Source organism: Talpa europaea, assembly GCF_964194135.1.
Source record: "Talpa europaea genome assembly, chromosome: 11".
Lineage (NCBI taxonomy): Eukaryota > Metazoa > Chordata > Mammalia > Eulipotyphla > Talpidae > Talpa > Talpa europaea.
The window spans coordinates 22,757,725-22,781,593 of record NC_140078.1 but is presented as its reverse complement, the minus strand read 5'-3'; the positions used below and the strand labels follow the sequence as shown (position 1 = coordinate 22,781,593).

General features: G+C 53.7%; 1 protein-coding gene across 1 annotated transcript in view; it reads right to left on the bottom strand.

Moving 5' to 3' along the window:
• Positions 1-19,740, bottom strand: part of VSTM2L (V-set and transmembrane domain containing 2 like) — a gene marked incomplete at its 5' end in the record, with an annotated part of 30,397 nt that extends 10,657 nt beyond the window's left edge. Inside the window, one exon of the mRNA XM_084247331.1 lies at positions 19,620-19,740. Within this exon, the coding sequence (XP_084103457.1) occupies positions 19,620-19,740 (121 nt within the window). The remainder of the gene's footprint in view (positions 1-19,619) is intronic.
• Between the last annotated feature and the right edge of the window lie 4,129 nt (positions 19,741-23,869).

Below are 23,869 nucleotides of genomic sequence, written 5' to 3'. Positions count from 1 at the left end.
ATTATTTCACCCTGGAAAGAGATCTCGCAACATGCAGGTCGCCCAGGGAATGTGCCCATCAGTCCCCCCAACCTTGTTCCCCACTTTACTGCTGCAGCCCACCCCAGGCACCCCACACCCAGCAGGAGACACTCTACCTTCCAGGCTGCCTATGCCCTCCAATCCCCATTCAACTCTGGATAGGAAAAGAGGGGGTCTGGGCTGGGACACCCTGCTCTGTGCTCCCCTGCCTCCTCCCTCCCAGGATACTAAGGGTTTGGGGAATGCGGTGAACAAATGCTGCCATCTGGAAGCTTCTGGTCTTTCTGCTGCACACACAGGGTTCCACTGGGGGTTTTCCAGCAACCACTTTCTGGACTGAGAGAAAGTCTGCAATATCCCTGATCCCTAAAGTCAAAGGTTAATGAGATGCTTCCTGGAGGCCTGGGAGGTATTGGCTGCTGCTATGTAAACAAAGCCTGTTTAAGAGAAACGAATGTTGTCAGAATTATTGGACACACACCAGGCATGTGTGAGGTGCCTTCTTGCGGGGATCTGGAAGTGGGGACGCTTGTTCCTCTGGGAGGAAACTAAACCAGCTCCTGGAGAGGAGGGACTCCCCACTCTGCCTTCTGAATGCTCAGGCCAAAAACTTCAGAGCCATCTTTAGCCAGCCGGGAATCGAACACATGCTGCAGAGGCTGCGGACGGCTTCACAGCGCTGTGCTCAACCTGCTGCGCCACTGGGCAGGCCCCATCTTTGACCTCTCATTCTTGCTCTTACACCCCACGTTCAGCCTGCAGGGCACCTGTGGGTTCTGCTTCCAGAACACTCTTCCACCCGCCTTTGTCCTGCCTCTCCCTTCCGCTGTAACTGACTGAAAACCCTGACTCTGGCCCAACAACTCTTTTATTGATGCAGAATCAGATTTCAGAGAGGGCAGTGTCTGGTCTGGGGTTGCACAGCAACCAAGGGTCAGGAAGGTCAGGTCCCGGGTCCTGAATCCTTAGTCAGTACCTCTCACCCCCAAACAGCCTGGGAGGAGACCCTACTATCAGCCACCTCTCCACCGGAACCCCAGTAGTGGTCATCTAGAGGACGCTGTGCCACAGAAGAACTTGAGCCTCATGGGTAAGGCACATATAGAATTTCCAGTTTTCTAGTAGCTGTGTTAAAAAAAGGGAAACAAAAAAAATTTAACAGGAGAAATTAATTTTAATGTTTTTTTATTTAACCCAAGATATCAAGAAACAGTATTTCAACATGTAGTAAAAATTATTAATGAGGGCTTTTAGCTTGTCTCATGCTAGTCCTGAAGTCCAGCATGTCTTTTACACACGACATCTCTTCAGATGGGTCACGTTCCCCGACACAGTGGCCCTGCGTGAGGGTGTTCCAGCAGGAGATCAATCTGTGCTGCCTCTGCTCCCCTTCACCCCACCGCTCAGAGGAGGCAGCCAAGGCCCAGCATAGGGCAATAATCCTTCCAAGGTCACACAGCAGAGCCTGAATTTGAACCCAGGCCTGTGTGACTGCTGAGGCCAATGTTCTTCCCTGAGAATTCAAACTTTTGGCTGCAGAGCTCATCCTTAAAAAGGAACAGCCTATCTTTTTTGATTGCTGAGTAATATTCCATTGTGTATATGCAGCAACATGGATGGAGCTAGAAGGGATCATGCTCAGTGAAATAAGCCAGAAAGGAAAAGAAAAATACCAGATGGTCTCACTCATAGCAGGAATTTAGAAAACCTAAATAACGGATCAAGAAAAAAACTAATTATAATAAAGTAAAAATCAAAATCAACAAGCAACTATAAACCAGAGACACATGGCGCGGGGTGGGGGGGGGGCGGGGAGGAGGGAGTAGGCTCAAAACAAGGGGGTGGGATTGTATGGGGACTATAACCAAGATGGAAATGCATACGTTGTGCAAAAATGAAAAATGATGTAAAAAATATATAAAATTAAAAAAAGGAAGGAAAAAAAAAGAGGAACAACCTAGGGCCTCCCTGGTGGCGCAAGGGGTTAAGTCTCAGCACTCTGAAGCTATTGCCAGCCACTGAAGCATGAGTTCAATCCCCAGCCAGGGACTAACCCACATGGCACAGCAGACTTCTCTTGTCTCGCCCGCTGCTCCCCTCAGCAGTGTATTTCAGTAGATCTGCCTCTTCTGCTCCCCACTCTGTCTCTGGTGAATCCTCTCACCCACTGCACCCATGGCCTATACCCTAACTCTTGTATGCATAAATAAATAAATCTTAAAAAAAAAAAAAACAGCCAAAAATGACCAGCCTTACAGCATCCTGTGGGGCAGATTGGGGTGCTCATTTTATTCTGAGTGCAAAGCATGGAGAGGCACAAGAAAGCATTTCACCCAGCCTGCGGAAATCAGGGGAGGCTTCCCAGAGGAGGTGACAGGCCCCCGTCCCCCGGCCTTGGTGAGACAGGTGATCCTGAGCCAATAGGAGGTAGGGGCTTCAACTGGGAAGATGGAGAGAACCTGCTCTATGAACACATGGTGAGTTGCTGTGGATATTGCCACCAGCCCTCCCTCCCATGGTGGGCTTTGGTCATGGGGTTTCTCTGACCTCCTCAGACTCTGTCAAGAGTTGCTTAGGTGGGATGGGGGGAGGCCCCCTCAGCCTCCTATTAGCTCCAATCTTAGTGGTGGTAAAGGGTGGTGTGACTATAGGACCAGCAGGGAAATTGAGGTTCCGCACTTTGGTGGAATATCTGAGTCTCCTTGTTCACAGGTAGCAGCTTAAAGGCTGTCCTAGCCCCACCCCAAGGAGCCCCAAGGGAGAAGCTGTGTGTGCACATAGGCACTAGAAGTACAGGACTGGGAGCCAGGGATGGCAACTGACAGGCTGTGTGACTTTGGGAAAATGTCTCAGCTTGTTCTTCTGTTCAACAGGGGTTAATCCTGATGGTCCGAGAGCCCCGCCAGCTCAGACAACCCCAGGGAGAAAGTGCTGTATATCCAATGGTCCATTCCTTGCACACTGGGAAGGGAAAGTTCAATTTCACTTGGGGAAGGTGACATGTCAAATAGGTCCTGAATGATGCATGGGTGCTGACAAATGAGGTAGGGAGAAGAGAACAGTAGGAGCCAAGGCAGGGAGGAGGGAAATCCAGAAAGCTTTGGTTTTTTTTAAAAAAGAATCCACACCACTTATTGAGCACCTACTGCATGCCCAGCTTTGTGCAGACTTGTCACTCCCATTTGGCAGATGAAGGAAATGAGGCCCAGAGGGGTGACGTGACTTGCCCAAGACTCACGCACAGCTGCGTTTTGAACCTAAGTCTGACCAGCAGTGTGACCAAGACCCAGGGGCCCATCAGCCCCTACCAGGATTGGGTCTGATCTACAGATAAAGTTTAGCCACGAGGCTCTACACTTCTGCACCCCACTTGCACACCTCCAGAGACGGGGAACTCAGTTCTTCCTGTCTCCACTGAAGATAAGAAGCAGCTCAAACTGGTAAAAGGTTCTTGCTCCCTCTCCTAACACTGAATGAGGACCACATCCGCACCAGAAACTAGAAGGTAATTCACACTAATTTGGATGATGATACAATAATCATCTCAAAGAAACAGAGCTTGCTTTGTGCCAGGCACGATGCCAAGCTCTTCCCACGCATTTTCTCACGTCCCCACTCTGATGCTATGGGGTAGGTATGATCATTAGTACCCCCATGTTTCAGGTGGGGAAGCTGAGGCTCAGAGAAGTTAAGGACTTACCCAAGGCCGCACAGTAATAAGTGGTGACATCTGAACCCAGTTTTAGAGGATTCTAGAGTGGGAGTCTGTAACACGAAGACCTTGCTCCTCTTCTCAGACCCCTCCACCGCTTTCCTTTTAATCACCAGATCCCCAGTCTCCATCAGCATCCCTGCTAAATTTGGGACTTAAAACTACTTCTCTTTGACTCCCCGCCCCTGAGTCCTCCCTCCCTGCTCAGTTACCTCCTCACAGCCCATCCCCAGGGAGGCTGGTATAACATAGATTTTTGAGAGGGATGTAATTGTGTTCTGCAGCCCCAGGGCCTGAGCGGGGCTGGGCTCCCTGGGAAGACAATGAAAACCGTTGTCCACAAATTAGGATTCTGCGGGAGAAGGAGAAAGGGGCTTGATTGAATGTAACATCTTCTTCTTTTTTGCTTTTAATTGGGGAGTGATGTTTTAATTAACCCCAGGCCCGGTTATCCGGGCATCATCTGCAGGAAACAGCTCCGTGGCCCTGGCCTAAGTCAGAGCATTTGGTTTCTGAGAAGGCAGAGATGACCTGAAGACCCTGCCCAGCCTTCTAGGCCAGCACACACCTTTAGAGCTTTGCCTTCAGACCTGGGCTTGAATCCTGATTCCTCTACTCCTGAGCTCTGTGACCTGGACAAGCCCCTTTACCTTTCTGAGCCTCAGTTTCTTTATCAGAAAAAAAAGGAGGGGAGAGAATAAGAGGGCTGGAGGAGAGGATTACACAAGGCTTTATATGCCTTATGCCTGGTAATAGTAGGTGCTCAATAATAGCACTCCCTTCTCTCACCTAGCTCAAAAAATCTATCACCTCCAGGAAGATTTTAAAGATGCGTCCTTATTGTCTCATTAGACTATGCAGTGGATATAGCATCTGTATTTCTCTCACTCAAACCTTTCATCCAGTTCCTCTTCTCCTTCCTCATCTGTTTCCAACAGCCCTGCATCTCTCTCCCCACCTCCCCAAAGTCAGCAGCCAAGGAGCCTCATGCAGGCCCCAGTGGGGCTTGTCCAACAAAGACAGCTTTCTTTGTATCTGAGTAGAGATTCCCCACCCCAGGCCCTCTGCTTCAATCCCAAATTTCCTTTTTCCCTCTGAACAGTTTTCCTAGCCTTCCAACCTTCCAATCTCTGATTTGAGGCTGCCTCCTCCAAGAAGCCTTGTAGAACTGGCAGACCCATCACACCTGCCAGAGTGAGATAAAGCACTGGTGGCTAGGGCAACTCTTAGTCAGGGAAACCAAGGCAGAGCTAGAGCTAGACAGAGGCAAAGGGGTAGAGCCCCTTGGACATCCCTCAACCCAGCCCCAACTGAGTCCCAGCTTGCCCCAAAACCTCCAAAGATGGATGGATACATAAATTGGTTTCTCCATACATGGAATAATATTCTGGGAAGATTCCACTTCTATGAGGTACGTACAGCCGTCAAACTCAGAGAGTGGAGGGTGGTCACCAGGCCAGGGGTGAGCCATCTGGGGGCATTACTACTTAATAGGGACAGAGTTTCACTATGGGATGATGAAAAAGTTCTGGAAATGGACATTGGTGATTGGCTGTACAGCAACCTGAATGTATTTGATGCCACTGAACTATACATTTCAAAATGGACAAAATGCTAAATTTTATGTTGTATGTATTTTGCTATTTTTCCTCCCATGGCATCCCAGGCTATGGTCTTCATGCCACAAAAATTTCCCTGGACTTGCGCCTGGGAAGCTCCCACCCCAACATTCTTACCTCTTTCGGGTCTGAGTCACCTCCTAAGTCTTCCCTGCCCTCTTCACCCCCTTCTCTGCTTACTACTTACCATAACAGTAATTCTCACTTAGGTATCTCATTTATTGTCCACCCTCCCACATGAGTGTAAGTTCCTCAAGGGCAGAAGATTTGGGTTCATTTTGTTTATTGCTGCACCCTGACAGCTAGAATGATGCCAAGCATGTAGGTGTTCAGTGGACACTTTGCCTTTATTAAACAAGACATACATGGGGCCCTGGCAGAAGGCAAAGGAAGGATGCCAACCTCCCTGCTCGGGACCATCTGGGAGCTCCAGGAAGCCTTCATGCTTGGGGTGTCCCAGTAGGAAGCCACCAGCCCTGAGGGCCAAACCCAGGCTCCCAGGCTGGGCATCAAGAGCTCTGGCCCCTCCTGACCTCTCCCAGGGGGCCCCCTGGGGGCATTGCCTGCACATAGTTCCTGGAATGTGGCTCACAGGTGGCCCGCCCTCCCCAGCCCTCTCCGTGCCCCAATGGTCTCAGAGGACTTGTCTCACTGCCCCCCTGGAGTGTTAGTGACAGATATAAAAGTGTCTGTCTCCCCAGCCTAGGAGCTCCCCTCGGCAGGGTCCCTGCATTGCCCAGCAAGGAGCAGGCACACGGGAGGTGCCAGTAGGCATGGGCTGAATGGATAGGTGGGTGGTTGGATGGATGGATGAAGAAAGGTAAGACAAATACCCAGAGGACTTAAGTTAGAAACTGTAGAAAAAGAGAAATAGATAGCACTCATTCATTCATTCATTGACGCCTACTTTGTGCCAAACTGGAAGATCTGAGGGGACCATATCCATGAGAGGGGGGATGGGGACAGACATACGAACAATATGGACACAGGCAACCAGGGAGGTCCTAAGTCAGACCCCAACAGGCTGGCCCCCACCTGTGACCTTCGTGACCATCCAGTACCCAGGTCCAGCCTGGTCCACATGGGCCCAGCCTGGGAGAGAGCCAGCCAAATTGCCAGGGGGCATGGTTGGACTTGAAAGTTAACCAGCATTTGAACTTGAAGTTAACCAGGTGGGTGGAGAGGGGAGGGCCTCAGAACGGGGGAAGGATGTATCAGAGAGGAAGATTCCCAAGTCCAACCTTTCGGGGTCCACCTTCACCATTTCTGCAAAATCCTTATACCACCTGGACTATTATTTATTTAATATTTATTTTCAAAGCATCTTTCCCTTTTTACTTAAATAAATTCAGCTTAAAAGGAGACTTTTATTACCTCCATAAATGAAAAATCAGCATCACTTGCCATAAATAGAGGGTAACTGTAAAAATAAACACTCTGAAAACCAAACAACGTTCATAAATTCCAGGCGAGGAAGGTTGCTGGCTGGAGAACACTGGCCCCCGTCTCCTTTGTCTCTCATTAGCAAGGGGACTGGCGAGGGTGAGTGGCTGAATTGGGAGCAGCTCCAGGCAGAGACTCTCCCCTTGCCGGAATGTCCCCCTGAGGCGGGGGCCGCACGGCAGCCGCCTCCGCCCTGTCTCGGGCTCTGGCTCTGGCATGGGACGGCCACTGCTCCACTCACCCAGCTGGCGTCCACTGCCTGCCTGCGCCGGACCCTGGACCGGGGCGCCTTCCTGCCACTCGTCTCTGAGGACCCTACGGATGCTCCCAGCGGGTGGGGCGGCCTCCTGTGTGATTCGCCACCGTGAGGTTCCCTGTCCGCTGCGAGCCTGCAGGACGAGGCAGCAAAGCAAGGAATGGCGGACTCTCTTATAGTCTGTGCTGCTCCAACCAGGGAAGGAACTTCCCGGGCCATCGACTTCCTTCCCCCAAGTGGGGAAAGAACATGATTTCTGCATTAAAACAAACATGCATATATTATGGACTTGAATACAGAATTCATGAGTTTTGAGTGAAATAGGAGATATCAGGGAAAACCTCACCCTGGGCCTCCTGCCTGATCCGAGGTCTCCATTCTCCCTGCAGCCTCAGGCTCTTTGGACCTCAGCTAAGGCGGGAAGGGGTTCAGAAGGAAAGAGGGGCAGGAGGAAGCATGGAGCCCATGTTTACAGGTGAGGATGCAAGTGGCAGCTCCGCCCTGACCTGCTGTGTGGCCGGGTGCAAGTTGCTGCACTTGTCGGAGTTTCTGTTCCCACCTGTGTCATAGTTTAAAAACTTGTTTGGGGGATTCAAGGAGCTAATGCAGGTGAAAAGCCTGTTTCAGGGTGCAGGACACAGACCTCAACACCCACTATTGCCTGGTACTTCCACTCACGGCTGCATTTTCAGCACACACGGGCACACCCCCTCTCCCACCCTGGGCTAAGGGGCGGGGGGGCTGCCCCAGCCAATAACAGTAGTTAACACTGTCGAGTACCTACTATGAGCTCAGTCTCTGATGACACAGTGCTCAGTTTCCTCACCTGTAAAATGGGGTAACACCAGCTGCCTCTTAGGGTTGCTGAGGATGAAATGCATTGCCATTCACAAAGCGGACTGCCTGGCACGGAGTGTGTTAGAGAGGGGGTTCTTTTTTATTTATATAGTTTGTTTTAAATGAAGTAAAATTCACATATCATAAATTAGCCATTTAAATGGAACAATTTAATGGCATTTAATGCATCCACAATGTTGCACAACTACCAACTGGATCTAGTCCCAAAACATTTTCATCAGCCCAAAAGGAGACACTGGTACCCATGAAGCGCTCACTCTGCACCCCCTACCCCTCATCGTGGCAACCACCAATCAGTGTTCTGTTTCTATGGATTTGCCTACTCCATATAAACGGAATCATATAATATGTGGTCTTTGGGGACTGGCGTTTTTCACTGAGCATAATGTTTCCAAGGTTCATTCACATTCAAGCACATATCAGATTTCGTTCCTTTTATAGAGGTGTTTCTTTAATAAAATAAAACATCTCACTGAATTCCCAGAACAATCTGGGAAGTAGCCACTATCATTCTCCTCTTCATACAAATGAGGAAACTGAGGCACAGAGCGGGTGGGTACTGGTCCGGTCCCCAGCCAGGTGGCCCTGACACAGCCTGGCAGCTGGTGCTGGCACGTGAGACTAGGGCAGGGAGCCTTCCCAGGCCACCTGCACATATTGAAGGAGACAGGAGCGGAATTACAAATCTAGGGAGATTTAAGGAGAGTGAAAATATTCTGGCACTTGCAGAATTGTGGGAGCTGAGGTTTCCCCAGTGGAATTCCCACCTCCTTTTCCCACAAGGCTGGGCCACAGGGAGCAAAAACGTTTGGGAAGGAGCGAGGCATGTGTGGGAACGTGCAGGGAGCCAGGGCCCTGGGGGAGACGGTCACCCTGAGGTCTGTGCAGATCCCATGTCCCCTCCTCCTCATGTGCAAAGCTGGGGGCTGCACCTGCCGCACCGATTGCCAATGAGGCTCAGAGAGGTTGGCGGGGCCAGGATGTGAGCCCAAGAGAGTCTGACCCTAAAGCAGTGTTTATTCCTGCTGCCCGTCAAGGGCAGGGAGCACAGGGAGGTTCATCATCTGGGCCAGTTGTCCCAGATCCCCACAAAGGAGCAGGCCAAGACCCACTGAGGAGAAAAAGCGTGAGAGATGTGGGGAAGAGGCCAGGGTAGAGGCAGGGGCCAGGCCTGAGAGGGACCGAGCAGAAAGGGAGAGCCAGAGGCAAGGGCGCCCAAAGGCCAGCTGCCCAGACTAACAGGAGGGGAGACGGAGGCAGACCCCAGGGGTGCTGTAGAGCAGCACTTCTTGCAGGTGTCCAGTGGGCAGAGCAGAGGTCAGCGTGGCCAGGCTGCCCTCTACCACCAGGACCAAGCCCCCTGGGGACAGAGTGCCCTCGCCTAGTGGTGTTTGGGAAATCCGAGATGGCTGCAGTGCCTTGTGGGCTCTCATGGGAATCAGGCTGCCCCAGATTCGGACATCGACTGTGTTTCCTGTGGTGGGCAAATCTCAGCCTCTGTCTCCTCACCTGTGAAAAGGGAATCATGCAAAGGGCCTCAAGGGATCAATTCCTGTAAGACTAGCACAGTGAGCTCCAGGGAGCACTACCAAGATGGTGATGCCTCTTGCTCCAGCTCCTCCCTCCCCAAGGCTCCCACCCCCTAATTCCTCACCTAGAAGACTGGCTGAGCTCAGTCTGGCCTTTACAATCACAGGACTAGTCTAGAAGCAGGGGTTCTGAAAGAGTTCTGCCCCACTCCAGGGCTTTCTTCTTACTATTCCCTCTGCCTAGGAGGGGATTTAACAGAAAGTTGCAGAGCCTGGATGAGGGCTGGGAGCTCCCAGCACCTCACTGGAGTTCGGGACTACTCCGGGGGCTTGCTGGGGGCATAAGGAGACCAGCTGGCGTGTCTCAGGGCCCCTGCCCCACAGGCCTTACCATCAGCTATCAGCCAGCCTGCCCTCGCACCCCTCCTCTGGCTGCAGGGAGACCATTAGCGTGGCTTTGTTTTGAGTGCTATTTCCACTACCATGTGCTCTGGCTGCCAGGCCTCCATTAGGGACCCTTTCCTGGGGCCGATGACAGGCGGCAAACAGCTCCCCAGCGAGCTGGCCGTAATTGCTGCCGCCTCCGAGGCCGGAAACGATTTTTTTAAAACCTCACAAAGCAAAACAGACACCCTACCGGCTGCTCCAGTCTTACTGCCTTCAGCCAGGAACCAAGCCTGAGTGAGGGCTGTGAAAAAGAGGTTTTAGCCAAGACCTCCAACCCCAAGAGACAATGCCAGGCAGGTGGGGGAGGGGCAGGGAACAAAGTTGGGGCTCTGCTACCTTGCCGTGAATGAGGTGTGGGCACCAGGCCCAGCATGCCTCAGTTTCCTCCTCTGAAGATGGCACATTGATGCCAGGGTGCCTGCTGGGGTGATCATGGTAAGGCTCTCTCAGCAGGTCATGGGTCTCCCTGGGCTGGAGCATGCAGCATGAAGGAGAGAGCCTGCCAGGTAGAGGAAATGGCTTGGGAAAAAGTGAGGAGGAAGAGTGCTTGGTGTACTCAGGGACCAAACAGGAAGCCAGTGCATGTGCGCACACACACAGGTATGCACGCACACAGATGTGCACACACACACAGAGATGCGTGCAAAAATGCACACACACAGGCATGTGTGCAAAAATGCAGGCACAGGCATGCGCACACACAGGCTTGCGTCAGCACGTACGTACCCAATTCCCCTTTCCTTCAGAGCCCACATTTCCCTCACCCCTTGAACACTGCAGTCACCCGGCATCCAATGAACCGACAAGCTCAGCCCTTCCCCTTTGCCCCTTTCCTTCCTCCAAGTCCTGCTGCAGCCCCTCTTTCCACTACAGTACCCAGAGATCAGCCACTCTAGGCCTTCCCCATTGGGGAAACTTCCAGGGCTGTCCCTGTGCTGAGGATCAGGAGCAAGCTCTGCAGCCTGCTTCTCCAGACATGCAGACACCGCTCATTTGGAAAAGCAATCCCGGCCAGACCCAGGCAGCCAGGCGAGGCTTGTGCTGGCTTCTGGTGTCCCCTCGGAGTCCTCGCTTGGACAGGACCCGGGGGAGGCCCCTTCCCCCAGGAAGTCTTCCCTGACTGCCGGACACTGGGAACCTCCTGGGGCCTCCTCTGGACGCACGGCACTCATTTCTGGTTTACTGTCCTCCACATCTCTCCGCCAGACCCACCCCTGAAGACACTCAGAGGCTTGCTGGGAAAAAAGAAGAAAGCTGCTTCCGCAGGCCTCCCGGGTGACCTGGGAGAGCAGTGGGGGAGGGAAAGACTCAGATCCACACCAGCTCTGCGCACACTTGCCCTGCGTCCCGGGACCAGTCCTGAAGGCTGTCTGGCCTCAGTTTCCTCCCTGGTGAAATGAAGGCCACCTCCCCTGAGAGCCACCGCTGGGCTTCTTAGGTTTCTGCAAACCTCTGACAGGGGGCGACCTGGGGCAAGGCAATGAGGCCTTTTCCCGAATAAATGATCTAGTTTTCATCAGATTCACAGTAGGTTTGCAACTTTCGAAAAAATTAGGAACCACGAGTCTAGACAAGCTCCAGTGTCCCTTGTGGCATTACCATTTGGTCATTCATTTATTCACTTCATTCATTCACCTGCCGTTTCTTGGGTGCTGCTCTGTGCGATCTTGAGATGTCATCAGGAGAGAGGAGTGTGTGAGTGTTTACAGACAGAAAGGGAGGACCCAGGAGGGGAGATGGATACAGCTGACACAGAGAAAGGGACAAAGAAAGCCGGAGAGATCAAAAGACAAAGATAAAGAGAGCAAAAGAAGGGACAGTGAGCGATCTGGAGAGACAGACCAGGGAGAGGACGATCCAGTGAAGGGTGCTGAGAGACAGGCAGGCAGAGCGCTGCCCACAGACGGCCACTTCCAATACCCCTAGATTGACAGGTGTGAGCAAGGAACCCTCCAGCTACAGCTCTAACCTTCCAGATGCTCCCAGGCCTCTCAGCCTAGCTTCCCAGGGGCACTGTCTTGCAGGAGGGAGGCTGGCACTGAAGCAGGGATATGATGGGGCAAAGGATACCAGCTGGCACCTTAGGCCAGGACATTAGAGAGCTACCCAAGATCCTGCCCACATGATCAAACACCCAAACACAGTCACCCTAGATACACATGTGGAAAAATCACCAGCCCTGGGGGGATACCCAGGCAGGACACAGAGTCACACGCATGCCCCTAGAGTCCCATGATTCCCCTCTGACAGCGATGGACTTGGATCCAGGAGCTGAGACCCTCAGCTGTTCTTTCAGCCAGACCCAGGCGACCTTAGCACTCTGCATCATGGACCCCGAGAGAATCTGATGAAGCCAGGGCGCTGCTATGGAACAAAGCGTGTGTCACCCACACCCGCTGTGGCAGCCTGGAGCAGGACAGGTGAGCGGTCAAGACTCCAGCTCCGCTACTCCACAGCTGGGTCCAAGCCTGGTTTTGCCCTGGAACATCTGTGTGTCCTCAGGCAAGTCACCTCCTGCTAAGCCTCAGCCTCCTTGTCTGTGAAATGGGAGCGCCCTCCTCAGGCGGGTTGTGAGGACTAAATGAGGAGGAATGAGAGAGTGTTCTCGTTCAAGGACCTGAAAAATCATGGAGAGGGAAGCACCACACACTGGGCCAACCCCACCGTGGTGCAAGATGGTGCCCCTGGGAAGCTAGGCTGAGAGGCCTGGGAGCATCTGGAAGGCGAGAGCTGGAGCTGAGAGGGTTCCTTGCTCAGACCTGTCCATCTAGGAGTACTGGAAGGACCCCTCCTGCCTGCTACAGGACAGAAGACAGGGTGTGGGAGGAGACAGATGCAAGAATTCTAGAGGCTTAGAGCTTAGGTGAGCTCACCATTGTTCAGGTGGGGAAACTGAGGTCGCGAGAGAGGCAGGGCCCTGCCAAGTCACCCATTCAGGTAGAGGAAGGGGAAGGGAAGGGGATCCTCTTCCCCCACCCCAACTCTCCCACTTTAACTCAGAGTGGGAGTTACAGAGGCGTCCCTGCCCCTCCCTCAAGGCGGGGGACAGCGGAGGCCCCCACCTGCCATGTCAGCTGTGGGACTAGGCACCCTAGGGGCTGGGTGCTCTGCCTACATGGGCCCGTCCCCAGATTGCTGTGTGCCAGATCTTCATGAACATTCGCTGTGTTCTGACTTCTCTGCCCACTTCACTCGTCTCTGCTATTTGGAGAAAAAAGGTGGAGTCCCCTCTATAATATCTCCAGCTAAAACTGGTCGGGTCCACCTTGCATACTTTCTGAGACGTGGAGCTCACCACTGGGCACCTTCACTGCCTCCTGAACAAGTGCTCTTCTCGGGGCTGAATGCCATCCCTGCTTCTCATCTCTTATCATAATTTATACTTCTATATTTTTATAGCTTTAGTTGTCTGAGCAAGAACCTTATCTGTCTTCTTCACTGATACGTCCCCAGTGGCTAAAAGAGCCTGGTGCATGGCAGTCGTTCAACTGATGGCTGTGAATGGATGAAGGAATGAATGATCACGCTCCCGGTGACGGCAGCAGCCCCTGCCAGGCAGTAGCGCCCAGTGTGAGGAGCCCAGAGCATGAGGTGGGTGGAGGTGGCCTGTGAGCCAGGGTGCCCCCAAGGCCAGTCACCCCCACACGAGGTACTGTGCACCCCCGTGCTGCTGCATCCTTCCTGCTTTTCTATAACCTAACCCACTATTTTTAATATCCCCCGTTAGTCTCATCCCAAACAATCATATCTGTGAAATTACAGTTTTGATGTTCTGGTTATTTTTTTTCTAATTCACATTAAAATAAATTCATAACCATTAAAATGTAAGAGCTTTGACTGTTCTGTTTGAAATCATCTCACAGGTAGGACTCAATCTTGCCGAGGGCCAGGGGGCATTTTGCAGAAAGGTTTCAACTGGGAATGGTGAGTCCCCGAGGCCCCTCTGCGGCTTGGAGGAAAGTGGGGGATTAGGCAGCCCCCTGCTTCTCAAGAGGCACCTCCCTTCTCTATAACAGTAGGAGCCAGGGGCACCAGCTGGTAGAGGATGAATTTCCTCCCCCAGTGAGAACGCTGCCCCTTATTGTGATGGAACATTTCTCTCAGGGTCTGGGAGAGGAAGATACCCTGAGGGCCCCATTAACCTCAGGGCTATCGCATCCCAGATGCACCCTACATAGGGGTGGACCTGCCCACTGCAAGGTGAAGTCACCCTTACCCACCCCAGAACGTCCTTGTGGTCAACAGGAGTGAGGAAAGACTCCGATTTTGTGGTTTTTCTACTAAAAACATGGATTCCTTATGCAATTAAAATTACATGCATGTTCAAAACTAATTCCTTGGAATGAGCAAAAGTTTAAGAATTTGGATTGAGACTCTGCATTGTTCTCTTCACCATCCATTTGTTCTCTCCCTACCACCGCCCTGTGCTGGGCATTGTGGTGGGTGCTGGGGCCCCGGGGAATGGGACCCGTCCGTGTCCTGGAGCCCCTGCTCATTACAACAAGGGTGGGAGTGCCCGGAAACGAGCCCCTGTGTGCCCAGCTCTCTCTGGGGTTGAGGGGCCATCAATCCCAGCAACAGCTGATTCCATCCCTAAAGTCCAAGGTCATGGCCAAGCACCAGGAGGTTGGCTTGCTTCATGCCTCCACCATCCCCTACTGTTGCTGAGACCCACCCCTCGTGTGGGCACCAGGTCATCGCCTGCTCCACCTACTGCCTCTCCACTCCCTTTTGATTGTCTCAACCTCTGAGGGACTTGGAAGGTCACAGAGGCAGGTTCCTGGTCTCAGGCAGCCACTTCCACTGCTACGCCCAGTGTGGAAATGAGGAGGGCACCAGGCTCCTCCCAGCATCGGGCTGTGTCTGGTGACCTTGGGCCTCTCCCTTCTACTCTGGAAGTCAACAGCGTGTGTGCACAGGCCCTGGACCCATCCCCAGCTTCAAACTTAGGCTCCACTGTGAGGCGTAGGACCTTGGGGAGCCCTTTTAACCTTGGTTTCCTCATCCATACACCAGGCAGGGAGTGTCCCCTCCGCTGAAGGTTCTTGTCAGAACCCAGTGAGACGGTGCCCCCTAAGACTCCAGGATCACACTGGGTAAAACAACGGCTCCTGTATATTTCTGTTCGTACAAACTTGGATGAGGTGATCCCAAAAGCCAAGCACTAACCTCCTAGGCAATTTGGAGCAAATGACTCCTTGCCCGTGGCCTCCGTCTTCCCCTCTGTGAGAGGGGTTGAGGGACATGATCCCAGGGGCTTCACTGGCTGGTTCTGAGCCTGGGGGGGTCAATAATGAGCTGCATCTCCTGCCCCAACAGCTGGGGGGTCAGAAAGGACCACTTTCCTGGACCCCTGACCCTGCCCTCTTGCTCCCCACAACCCACAACACTCCTGTGTCACCTTTGCAATGAATGAAATCCTGGTCCTGCTGGTCGACCACCTTAACCGCCCCCCCACCCCCCACCCCCGCCCTGGTGCTTGGGGAAAAGGCCCGGGGAGCTGTTGATAGGCAAGGTGTCAAAACCAATTGGTGTGAAGGACTTGGGGAAAACGGCTTGTGAGGGCCAATTCCCCACAGGAGGCCGGGAAACCCTCAGCCCAGGGCGGAGTGTTTACAGGCGTAATTGATAGAATAATCACCAACACCCGAGACAACGGCAAACACATTTTTAACATCATAACCTTCGGAAGACAGCACTCAATTTTCTCCGTCTCCCAGCCACCAAACTAGCCAGCTTATTGATGGTAAGATCCACCAGTTCGGGAAGGAACTCGAGAAAGCCAGAGTCATTTTTCAGTGCACAGGCTGTTTGCGAAATAGCCTGGCGGCCCCCGCCCCTCCCCCAGCACCCCACTGCTCCCTCCTGGCAACAGAGAGAAGCTCAGGACAGTGAATCACTCAATGGACAAAGCGCCAGACCAAGCCAGGATCTTTGTCTGCATTGGGGTGTATTAATAATTGAAGGTGCTGGCCTGGGGGGGGGGGGGGGTGTATATCTGTGTGTGTGTGTGCGTGTGTGTGTGTGTGCGTGTGTGTGTGTGTGTGTGTGTGTGTGTGAAGGCAGAGGGGGGAGGAGGGATGTTTACTGCAGTATAAGGCTTCCTGGGGCTCCTCTCAGACTCCGCTTAGGGCTCTAGACTGGACCTCTCCCGCGCTTGCAAAACTAAAATCCATCAGCCCACAGTTTTCCATCCCCTTGTCCCATCAGGTACGGGCGAATACTTAAGGCTCCCAAACTCCAGGCTGCATGAGAAGCGTCTGGGGAGCTTATGGGTCATTTTGGCCAGTGGGTATGGGGGGACCCTAAGATCTGCTTTTTAACACATACCCTCAAGGGATTCCAAGTCAGAAGGTCTGCAAAGACCGTGCCTTCTGGACGTCTGCCCTGGATGGGACCTGGAAAGAGCATTGAAGAAGAAGCCCAGCCCAGCTGTCTCTTCCAGCTGGCATGTTACCCCAGCAAGGTCCTGTTACCGTCTGAGTCACTGACTCCTCTTAGTGGAACCCACTGCTTTCACAGTTTTCTGAGGTGCTGGAAGGGAGTGTGCTTGGATGGGCTGCACAGAGGAAGTTTGGTCAGACACGCCTGCCTTGAAGCTGTCTGGAGGAGGCAGGCCCAGAGCTACCAGACACACCTTCTTTCTAGATCAGTTCTCCAGCTCGCAGTGCAAACTCAGTGACCTTGGGCACGTCATTTGCCCTCTCTGAACCTCAGTTTCCTCTTATGTCCAACGTCAGCCTTGCTGGACTTGTGAGTCACGAATAATGTCAGTCTTTGTGAGTTAACACTGGCAGGGGGTTGGCAGCACCTAGCGCACAGTAGGCATTTCATAAATGCCATTTCCTGTGCCCCCACCTCTGCTGTGCTCATGGCAAGGAGCTAATCCTTTCTGATAAAGAATATTCAAAACAGCTTCCATTTAGTGAGAACCTACTAGGCACATACACTGACCATCAACACCACAGCCTCCCAATTCCCGAGGCCTCCCTAAGAGGCACACACCATTCAGTCCCCATTCATTCTTCAAGCCTTTAAAAAGCCCTCTGTGAAGTGGGCTGAGTGGAGGTGGCAGGGAGACGGAAAGCAAGACAGATGTCCTTGCGGACCCATCTGACCGCGAGCTCTCCCTGTGACGAGCCTTGGGGCGGTGGGCGGACGGCGTGAGCCTGGCGGCTGGGCTCAGATGGAGCCGGAGAGGTGAGCAGCCAGCAGGCGGTTGGGGTCAGTGGGCCCCCGCGTCTGGTCCCCCACTCCCATCCCAGACACAGAGACACCTCCCTAACCTGGCCACATTTCCTGAATCAGCTCAGGCCACGCGGAGCCTGGCATAATGCAACGATCAGGCTCCAATCTGCTAAACAGCAATTTCTGGGCTTTTTCAGCACACACAGCTTTTATCAAATTGGTATTCTCCTCCTGAACACAAATGGCTTATTAGACATGACCCACTTATTCGCCGCGTCTCACTATCATTAATAACAGTTTCTTTTTGTGATTAAGTGAGTGGCTCCAAACCCTTCCTGTGGTGGCGTGCGCTTGGCCCGACACAGGGGCAGCCGCGGGGGCTCCTCAGCATCCACTACTTGGTGACTTTGAACCTGGTATTGTTGGGGGCGGCAGCCTGGTCCCTGCAGAGCAGTCCAGCCTCCTCGTTTCTTGAGGGTCATGGGGAGCCCCAGAGGGGTAGCTCACTTGCCCAGAGTCACATGGGGAATCAGTAAGAGGAGCGAGGCTCCCCAGGCAGAGCTGTCTCCTTTCCACCTAGCCCACCTCTGGGCCTTAGCTGGACCTCTCCAGGGTCTGGCACGGCTGAGCTGTGGCCCTAAGCATGCCTGGCACCAGGAGGCAGGCAGAGGCTGCCACACAAAGGGCAAGTCCTGCTTCCTTTTAGTGCCCCGGGAATGATACAGTGGTACCCAAATCCTTGGGAACAGGATGATGGTAAACCGCGGGTCCTGCTGTCTCTAGGGACGGAAGACTCAGTAAAGCTCTTCTTTGGAAAACCCTCCTCGTGTAAGTTTCAACAGTGCCAAGCAACTGAGCTGCAAGAGGTGGAGAGCGGAAGGAGGAATTCCCAGTTTGCCTTGAATGGGAGAGAATCTGACAGGGAGATGAACGTGTCCTGGAAAAATCACTCTCTTTGTCCGACAGACCCTGGAGCCAGTCCCAGGTCAGCCACTCACTGTGCGACCTTGGACAAGTCCCTTGACCTCTCTGAGCTTCGGTTTCTCCATCTGTACACTGAGGATCAAAACAGCCCTTTTCCTATCTACCAGCCAGGTTGGTAGAAATTACATGAGGGACAGGAACAAGCGACAGACAGAGCAGTTACTGTCAGACGTGATAAGGCAATAAGGCATGGTTCCCCCAAAGCAGAGAACCTGAGAAGGGTTTGGGGAGCTCCCCTCCGCCTGAAGCAATCCCACTCATGCGTCACTCCCTAGTGAAGCCTTTTCCGACTTTCTGTTCACCTCTCCCCCCCAGCCCTATTCTTCCCCATCAGAATAAATCACCCGGTTCTCTGTCCTTTGTGTAAACCTCCTCCCAGTCTTGGGCATAAAGTGCCCAGCACTGGTGCTGCAGCCTTCCCCACCACACAGGGAGCCCCTGCAGGGGCAGATGGCTAGAGGAAGGGTCTCCATTTTCATGCATGCCCCGTTCCCCATGACGGCAGCCTGGCTCACAGGGGGCATGGGAAGGCCCCACAAAAGTCAGCCTCAGACAATCCAACTCTGCTGCCAACTTGGGCTCCTCTGGGGCTAAAAGGAGCTTCGACACTCAGGCAACCAGTGCTGGGAATGCTTGCTTGCTCCCGGCTCCCACGGCGGCCGAGTTGAGATCTCCCACATTCCAGTCCTCCGACTGAGGATGAGGTAGATGGGCCCCTACATTAGGATGGCATGGGCTCCGTGCCCACCCCCAGAGGCAGACAAAAGCTCCTGGCATTCCCTCTTCCCCTTCCTCCTTGTTGACTGGAAGCAACAATCCCAACTATTCCAGCGTCTTCGTGGGGCTCCCACCAAGCCTTCGGCCCACCCACCCAACAGGGGTGGGTGCAGCCCTGGGCTACCAGTTCTCAAGAAGCAGGGTCTCCTGGCCCTCAGGACTTCTGCCAACAACTTAAGGAGCAGGTGTGGCGAGGCAGGGGACAAGGGCAGCTGCGGGGTTAAACCCACAAAGGGGAGGTAGATGGGCAAAGAGGGGTGGGCGAGCAAAGTGTGTTCACAAGTCTGTGTATCTGCCAGTGTGTCTGCAGGTGGGCGGGTGGGCAAGAGTTGTGCAGAGTGTATGCACCTGAGTGCCAGTCGGCAGGGTGTGAGCCCCCCAGCCTTGGTGCCTGATGTGTGGGTCTGTAGTGGCTGTCAGTGTGAGTGTCTGCGAGTGAGGAAGGGGTCTGAGGTGTCTGGAGATGCGTGAGCAAATGAATTGCGAGTGTGAGAAAGCGGGGAACGTGGCTCCGAGTGTGCCCGGGGCCGTGGGTATCTGTGTGGTCCTGGAGATGCGTGTGCTCGCCCGAGCGTCTGTGTGCGAGCACACTCAGGGGTGCACACGGGCTGCTCCCTCCTCCGCAGGGTGGCCAGGGTGCGGGGGCGGCTCACTGGCCCCGACAGGGGGCGCCCGGACTCCTGCCTCTGTCGCCGCGGGTTCGAGCCCGGGGACCGCGAAGTTGGAGCCGGGCAGCCCGGGTGGGCTGTGCCGGGGAAGTCCGCGGGGTCGGGGACCCAACTCACCGTGACCGGAGACGTGGTTGTCCCAGGGCGCGTGGCCGGCGGGCCGCGTGGCTCCGCCGAGTTGCAGGAAAAGTGCCAGGGAGTGGAGGGCGCCCAGCGCCAAGGCGAGCGGGGCCCCCATGGTGCTCGCTCGGGCGGGGGGCGCCGCCGCCTCACATCGGGGCTCAGGGGACCGCAGACCCTGCGCCCGCCGTTCCCTGCCCGGCGCGGCCTGGCTGCCCGGCGCGGGTCGCGGCTCCTCGCCAGCTGCGCCCGGCCCGGCCCCGGCCCCGGCCCCGGCCCCGGCCCCAGCCCTCGCGGGCCCCGGCCCAGCCCCGGATGCGGACAGCGAGCGCGCGCCCGGCCGGCCGCCTCCGACTGCGGGACTCTTCCCTCGCGCGGAAGGCCACGCCGCGCGGCCGCCGCACCCCCTCCCGCCCGCCCAGAGCAGGCGGCGGCGGAGGGATCTGCCGCTTGATTTATCATCAAAGTTTTGCCCAGGCCGGGATTTTTAAAGCGGTACCCGCCGGCCCCCGCCCCGAGCGCGCCGGGCGGGCCGGGAGGGAGGCGCCACCCCCGGGGCCCGGGGCCCGCAAGGCGCCACGCAACGGGCTCCTGAGGCAAAAAATACTTTCAGCGGGATAAGGAGAAGCGGGTGCAGCCGCAGGGCCAGCGCGCTCAGGGGGACTCCTGCAATTTTGGGGGGGCCGCGAGGCAGGTGGGGGTGAGGGGGAGTGGAGGGGCAGGTGCGGGTGAGGGGGGGTAGGAAGCGGGGCTGGAGCCCCCGAGACCCGGCGGTAGCCCCGCTGCAGCCTGTGACTGTGGGAGCGTGTCGGGGTGTCTGCCCCGGTCTGGGCCTCGGTGTCTGCATCTGAGACATGGAACTGTCAGCTGCCTCCGGGGTCCTCGTGAGGGTTTTGGAAATGGCGCATGTAAAGCGCTTACCGTGCTGCCAGCCACATGGTGGAGGGCCCCAGCGTTGTTAGTGTTACTGTTCCCTCTCTGGGACTCAGTTTTCGTGTCTGTAAAATGGGAGTGAGGCGGGTCAGCTGCTGGGGCGCCGTCTGGCTTAGAGATGCTGGATTGGATCGCCCCCTTCTGGATCGTGAGGCTCCCTTCTTGGGATCTATAGGCCTAGATGGAATATTGAGGCGGAGGGGGGTCGGGGGGGGGTGTGGGGGGCGGGGAATAATGAATCCACTCCCATTCTCAAGAGCAAAATCCAAAGAGATCCTCAGATTCTTTCTTCCCCTGATTGAAGCCTCTGAATAGTGCGCTTGGGACAGACCTTCAGTGCAGTCACGAGGGTGGACAGCGGTCTGGCCCTGGAGGGATCCCTCCTGCTCCCCCATTCCTTGTCCTTCCCCAGCCCTCGTTGCTCACTAGGCCCTGTCTGCTGCGGTTTAAGCGCCACGGAAGAGGTCAGCGTCTACCCTGCCACCCAAGCACTGGCCTCGCGGGCTAGTAGATACGAGGGTTCAGCACTGTGGACAGCCTTTCCGACTCCTTCCTCTGCACCCCAGGGAAGGGGACACAACAGCGAAGACGGCTCACTCCCCCCACCCCCAGACCACAGCTGGATCCAGCATTGTGAACAGCGCCCCAAGTTTGAGAATGAGGTTAGAGCCCAAGAGACAGTTCCCCACCCCGCTGTCTTTTCTCTGTTCTCACAGCCCCTCTTTCAACATTATGGCGAACAGCACACCAGATGGGGCCTGTGGTCGCCAGCAAGAATACAGGTCATTCAAAGGTGAGGACAGAGCCCCAAAGAGTCGCGCAATCACGAAAACCGTGTTCCTGCAGCACCGACGGAGCCCACGGGAGGGGCGGCGCCGCGCGGTCTTCAGCACCGCGGACAGATCCCCGCCGCCGCGGGACTTGGGGCGCGCTCCCGGCCACTGCAGGACCGAGCCCGGGTTTTGCCAGATCGACCCGCTTCTTTTCACTTCCTTCCCACACAGCGATGATACTTAGGTTATTCTAGGAGGGCCAGGCGTCTTGGGTTCTACAAAAGCATTTTCTCATTCACTAATTCACTTGAGCTTCGCTCCCAATGAAACGAGCTCCATTGTTCTCATAATAAAGATGAAGAAACCCAGAATCTTTAAGTCACAGAGCTCCGTCTGTGCTACAGAAACATGGTTTTTGTGATTGCGCGACACTTGGGGGCTCTGTCCTCAGCTTTGAGCAGTGTCAAGACTGACACTCCGGACTTTCAGTCCCAGCCTGACGTCCTCCAGTAGAATGTGATGACAGAACTGGGGCTCAAACCCAAGAATTTCTCGCCTTAAACCACAGATTGGAAGAAGAGGGCACAGGCAGGGGGACAAGTTGAGAGGAGATTAGAAGAGAGGAGTAAACAGAGGCATTGGTTGGGTGCTGCATTGCTTCTTAGTCACTAGCCCACTGATGGTCCTGAGAGCTTCAGGAATCCTTTTTCCTTGTAGTCTGGAATAGGGTTAAACCCAGTGACTTCTAATATTCCTTCAAGGACAGACCTCCAGGGATTTTATGACTGAAAACATTCGTGCTGTAATGGCTTTGCTTAAACCTCTCCGGTGGCTTTGTTTATTAGAGAATTTCTGACTTTTTTCATTTGCATTCAAAGTCCCAGCCTCACCTTTGACACAAAACCTCTACTCCAGGCTCTGTTCCCTCCCTGAATGTGTCCAGCTCATCATGTCCTCACCATTCCCAGCACCTCTCCCTCTGCTTACCTGCCTTCCCATCTGCCCTCCATCCAGACTCCAGTCTGAGTCCCCACAGGAAGAAATGCCACGAGAATCTCCCAGTCTCGGAGTGTCTGTTGGTCCCTCACGTGTACCTGGCATTGTGCTAATTTTCTTTAATTATCCCACTTAATTCTCAAAACAAATGGGGTATGGTCATACAGGGTAGAATAATGTGATTTCAAGTATGAACTCTGCTTTTGAGACCTGCTGCTTACTAGCTGTGTGACCTTAGAAAAGTTACTTAGCCTTTCTGTGCCTAAAAGCTATCTGCAAAATAAATACCCAATCACAAGTTTATTGTGAGGATTAAATAACTTCTATATGAAAAACACTTAAAACAGAGCCTGGCACATAGTAAATGCATGATACATATTGGTTATTATTGTTTAACTATTAGTATAGTTATTATTATTTACACATAAGGAAACAGATGCTCAGAGAGGTTATGTATCTTGCCCACTGTCACACAGCAAGGCAGTTTTAGAGCTGTGATGTTTTTGATCCCAGAGCCCACATATAATATAATATATAATACCTAAGCCCATCCAGTTCAACCCACCCTCTTCGAAGCTTAGGAAACTAAGACCCAGAAAAAATAAGTGACTTCAGAGTCACACAAACAACTGTGACAGAACCAGATCCAGGTCCTCAATCTCCCAGCTCAGGGTTCTCCTGCTACACCAATGTGTCCCATTTGTATTTCCTGTAACACCTAAATTGCACTTTACTGTTTACAAATCACATTTACATTGACGATCTCCTGTAATTCATGCCCCAACCCTGAGGCCACTGTATTAGTATTACTTTTTTCTTTTACAGATAAGGAAACTGAAGCTCAGAGATGAAATAATCTGCACAAGGTTGCACAGTAAGGCAAGGCAAAGGCCAGAGGAGAAAGGGTGATCGATTCCCCAGTCCACATTCCTCCCTTGTCTCTTTTCTCTTCATTGTAGAACTGTGGAACCTCAGAATTTAGAGGAGGCAGGAGGTAGCTAAAGTCATCCAAAGCAGTAGTTTCTAGGAATTCACTAAGGTGGATGACGTTTGTCCCTCATTTCACTCTGGGAATGCTCCAGGAGATAGTAAGATTCCCATCCTTGGAGGCAACAACATAAGTATTTAGGGGCCATATGGATGCTGAGACAAAAACTGCTGCTACTTCCATTACACAAATGAGACTTAGGAGGCCAGCATCATGTCAAGTATTTCAGTTGGGAAAGGTGGGTTCAAAGTTCCCCTCAGAGAGAATCCTGCGCTGTTCTCTACCTCAGACCCAAGTCCCTGGAGGCTCTTCACCCTCCCCGACACAGGGAGGCCACCCTCCCTCTCCTCCTTGAGAGGTGTCACTTGAGCTCCATGGCTCTGTCAGTGGTAACAGCCGTAAGATTTGTCCTTTTAATCCAGAATCAATAACAAATTTCATTTAAAAATAAATTAAACCAGGCATTGGAAATCATTCACCGTGTGGGCTAGGGCCCTATATGGTGTCATCTAAATGGGTTCCTTTCGCTCATCTATCAATGCCAAGAGGGGGAAATA